The sequence below is a fragment of the Adiantum capillus-veneris genome, chromosome 2 (assembly GCF_014529385.1).
Source record: "Adiantum capillus-veneris isolate H3 chromosome 2, ASM1452938v2, whole genome shotgun sequence".
Lineage (NCBI taxonomy): Eukaryota > Viridiplantae > Streptophyta > Polypodiopsida > Polypodiales > Pteridaceae > Adiantum > Adiantum capillus-veneris.
In genome coordinates this window covers 7255244-7259291 of record NC_140932.1, presented here as the reverse complement: position 1 = coordinate 7259291, position 4048 = coordinate 7255244, and the positions used below count along the sequence as shown (strand labels likewise).

The 4048-nt window shown below is 44.0% G+C and overlaps 1 protein-coding gene across 1 annotated transcript; it reads left to right on the top strand.

The window, feature by feature from the left end:
* The first annotated feature begins 2713 nt into the window (after positions 1 to 2713).
* Positions 2714 to 3679, top strand: LOC147462327 (histone H4). The gene is made up of 2 exons (XM_086525966.1): positions 2714 to 3272; positions 3451 to 3679. The coding sequence occupies exon 1, from the start codon at positions 2952 to 2954 to the stop codon at positions 3261 to 3263; it is 312 nt and encodes a 103-aa protein (XP_086382092.1). The 5' UTR covers positions 2714 to 2951; the 3' UTR covers positions 3264 to 3272; positions 3451 to 3679.
* Positions 3680 to 4048: the final 369 nt, after the last annotated feature.

Sequence of the window (4048 nt, the reverse complement as noted above, 5' to 3'; positions counted from 1 at the left end):
TAGTATTTTTGACAATAGAGATATATCTTAAGTGTCTTATATATAAAAATTTTCATCGATGAGCTCACTAATAATAGTGGCATTCGTGTCTACTAATAATAAGACATTTCATATTGAGAGCCCTAATGCCACTTAAAGTCCTAGTTCTATCATCTTCAATTGAGAGAGAACTAATCTTCTTATGAAGAGTTGCAAAAAAAAAAAAGTGTTTGGAGATGCTTGCGAGAATAACAAGGCGTATATTAGGAACTTTGGAAAAATTGAATGGCATTTTGGGAAATTTTGGCGGGGCATTTTGCTAGTTCTCCCAAATGTCAAGGATATTTTGGTAATTTTCCCTTAAATCTATTACTTTCTCTCTGTTGTTGCCCTATAGACTAGAAGTCCTCACCAAACTGATCTATGGAATCAGTTGCAATCAAGTAGCTTGAAGATAAAGATGAAGATGACCTCCCAATAGAATTAACTGCCCACCTGCATATGAAGTCCTTGGGAACACGAGACAAAAATGAAAAGAGAGAATACATAGACATGTCATATAAGGTAGGAAATATAATGAAAAAGCATGTCTATGCATGACAAAAATCATCCCTATTGCAGAAAGCTGCTTGACTACCTCTGTGCTACACTTTGCCATGTGAAACTTATTGAAAGCTATTTGTGCACCTCTTGCTATGATGTGCCATGTGCTTTTTGAAAGCTTTTGATAGGTATCGCTTCTCATAGGTGCCACTTCTCTCGCATCATTGTGCAAGCCTCTAGGTGGCTGTGGAAAGTGCTTTACAATTGATGCATGGGCAAGCAAAGCATTTGTTTTGTGCGATATTCACACCTCAAATGTCGGACTTGAGGGGGGGTGTGATATCCACACCTTGATGGTTGTGGGTTTAGTTCTAAGAAAAGCCACTGGTAAGCCTTTTTGCAAATCAAACTGTTACACTAAGGGCCACCGCTTGTAGGCTCTCTCCTTTGTCTATTCTGCCATGCTTTATGTCTTTGTGCAACATGCATGCCCTAATCTTCTAACACATAGACATGATCGAGACTCCAATTGCTGTATTTGACAAAGTTCCATGTGTTATTTTGCATTCGTACATCTTGCTCTCACTAAGAATATTGTTGCTTGTAGGCCCGTAACCTACAATACACAGTGCCCCCTTCCTTTCACTCTTGCACTTGACCGATCTTGCCCTTTGTTGTAAATTTGTCATGTCCCTTTCTACCCTTCTTTTCCATGTTGCAAAGCTTGACCATATGCACTACAACATCATTCCAACCACCGATAGTTAGTCGAGCGATGGAGGTGGACAAGGGGGCGACTCTATAGGCATGCGAGGACATAAGGAGATAACAAGAGCCAAATTGAATATGCAAGATGCGTATACAAGGTTTCAACAACTGTCATCCTCAATAAAATGAGGGTGTACTCTGGGTGAGAGAGTGAGAAAGAGAAAGAGACTGAGATTTTTGAGAGAAGAGAAGCGAGCTTTAACCCATAGGCCTCTCCTTTCAAGTACCTCAATGTATAAGTTGCTCTACTAATCAATTGAATTTTTCCCCTTCTTTGGTCACGAGGGGCCTAACAAAATGCCCTACTTTGTAAGGATAGTGCCAACAAGGTGTCTGGAGACAAACGTTGGCACTGCCTTTCACTCCGATCCGATGAGAGAGAGAGAGAGAGAGAGAGAGAGAGAGAGAGAGAGAGAGAGAGAGAGGGGAGAAGAAGAAGACTATAGGTTAAAAAGAAGACGAATAAAACTGTTTTGCCTTCAAAATTTGGAAGGCTAAAACTCCCTTTGCATACACCCTCCCTTTTGTGCGAAAAAATAGTGCCAACAACCACTGAAAGGGTGCACACTTGCGGCTGAACTCTCCCCGCAGCGGCAAGAAATGATGATGTGGCAGGACTCTTCACCCCGCTGCGGCAAACTCGTCAAAGTAGGTCTTGGCACACAGTTAGCCACTACGGCCAATCATTCTCATTGAGAAGCAAAGGGGAGAGAGATCTTGTCCGATGGAGAATAGACAACTTGTGCATGCGAATAGGGCTTGGTGGTAGCGTGCTTAATTTCAAGTTGCATGAATGACCTCGCTAAAAAATCGTCATGTGCACACCCTTTGAAGGTGAAAGTTCACCGCAACGGGAAAGAAAGATTATGTGGCAAGCCGCTGTGTCAGATGTGTGATAGTAGGACTTTATACACAGTTGGACGTTCGGCTTGAAGATTAAGCGTGACCGCTACATCCAGGTACATCATGTGCGCAATGAAGACCATGCGGTAGGTTCCTTGTTTCTAGGCCACTCTATTGTGAACTTTCATGTGCGCACCCTTTGAGACATGGGTTAAAATTTAAATGAGCGATACACAAGGATGGATCCGTGGCGGAACAAACTGTGACCGTGGGATGTGCATACAATCGAGCGGTGGTTTTGGTTTCGGAAGTGGGCGGGGAATGATATTAAGAGCGTGTTCAAATTATGAGGAGCAGAGAAAGAAAGCAGTGTCCCCTGTTCAGTCTCGAAGAGTAAGAAGAGCTGTGTCTGAAGAGTAAGTAAGAAGAGGCATGTCGGGGCGAGGCATCTCTCTCTCTCTCTTAGCAGACATAATTAATTCGTTTGATTGACGCCAAAAGTTCTAGCATCAACAACAACAAATGGGCGCCCATGTGACTAAAAAAGGCAAGCGGTATATCACCTGTGACCACTGCTTGTGTGTGACAGAGGCCTTACAAGCACTGCAAATATTGGACTTTCTCCTACATGGATAGATCCAAGCAAGAATGGATGACGACCGTGGATGCTCCTCAGCATCGAGCGGTAAGGCATTGTGGGCGGGAACTTTGAAGCTACTTCTTCTGAGTCGACCTGAAGCGCTGTGTGAGAAGAGAAAGCGGATCGCTACGTGAAGTGCAAGAAGCAAGCAGAGAACAGAGAAGAGAGAGCAGAAGGCATGTCGGGGCGAGGCAAGGGCGGGAAAGGGCTGGGGAAGGGCGGCGCCAAGAGGCACCGCAAGGTGCTGCGCGACAACATCCAGGGCATCACCAAGCCTGCCATCCGCCGCCTGGCTCGCAGAGGAGGCGTCAAGCGCATCAGCGGCCTCATCTACGAAGAGACTCGAGGGGTTCTCAAGATCTTCCTGGAGAACGTCATTCGTGATGCCGTCACCTACACAGAGCATGCCCGCCGCAAGACCGTGACCGCCATGGATGTGGTGTACGCCCTCAAGCGCCAAGGCCGCACCCTCTACGGCTTCGGTGGCTGATTGCCCCTGGTAATAGCTTCTGCCTTACGGTGTTTGTTAACACCACCCTTTGAGCCCGATTTTTCACTTTGTGCTGTTGTGAGTTGGAAGCTTCCTCTTCCATCTCGTCCTCTTTGTCTACCGATCTTTTCAGAATTTTCAATTTATCCCATCTGGGTTGACTAATACGATTTTCTTTTTTGCATAGAGATACATTCAAGCTTCTCTCTGCTACCTCTGCTACCTGGGCTTGGATTTATATGTCACGTTTGCAATTCAGATGACCATAGCTCTTTTCATCACCTTATTAGGCTTTTGGACAATAGGACTCAATGCGAGTGTCGAATCAATCCTGCATGTTGCTTGCTAGGAGCTATTTGGTAGAATGGAAGGGTTTTATCTAAGGCATTTGTTGAATATCGATATGATTTCGTTTAGAGTGTTTATTGCCCTGTTGAGTGAGCTCGTAATTTTTTGGACAAAAGGGCTCAATGCGAGTGTAGATCATCATGTGGTTTGACCACATAGTTTGGTTTCTTCTCGCTATCTTGAGTTAATGTTCCTCTTATGCGTTTGCATGACATTTGAACATACAGGTCATGGTGGAGAAAAATGTTTTGTTGAACTAGAAGCTCTAGTAACCTACTCTATGTACACAATTTTGATGTGTATCCTCTTAAGCATATCTTTGTAGAAGCATTCGTTCGACATTAAATTTTATAAATCATATAGGAATGTTTTGCTCGGTTGAAAGTGTCTTGAACCTATTAAGAACATCTTCTCAAATGGAGAAGTTTGACAAGGAT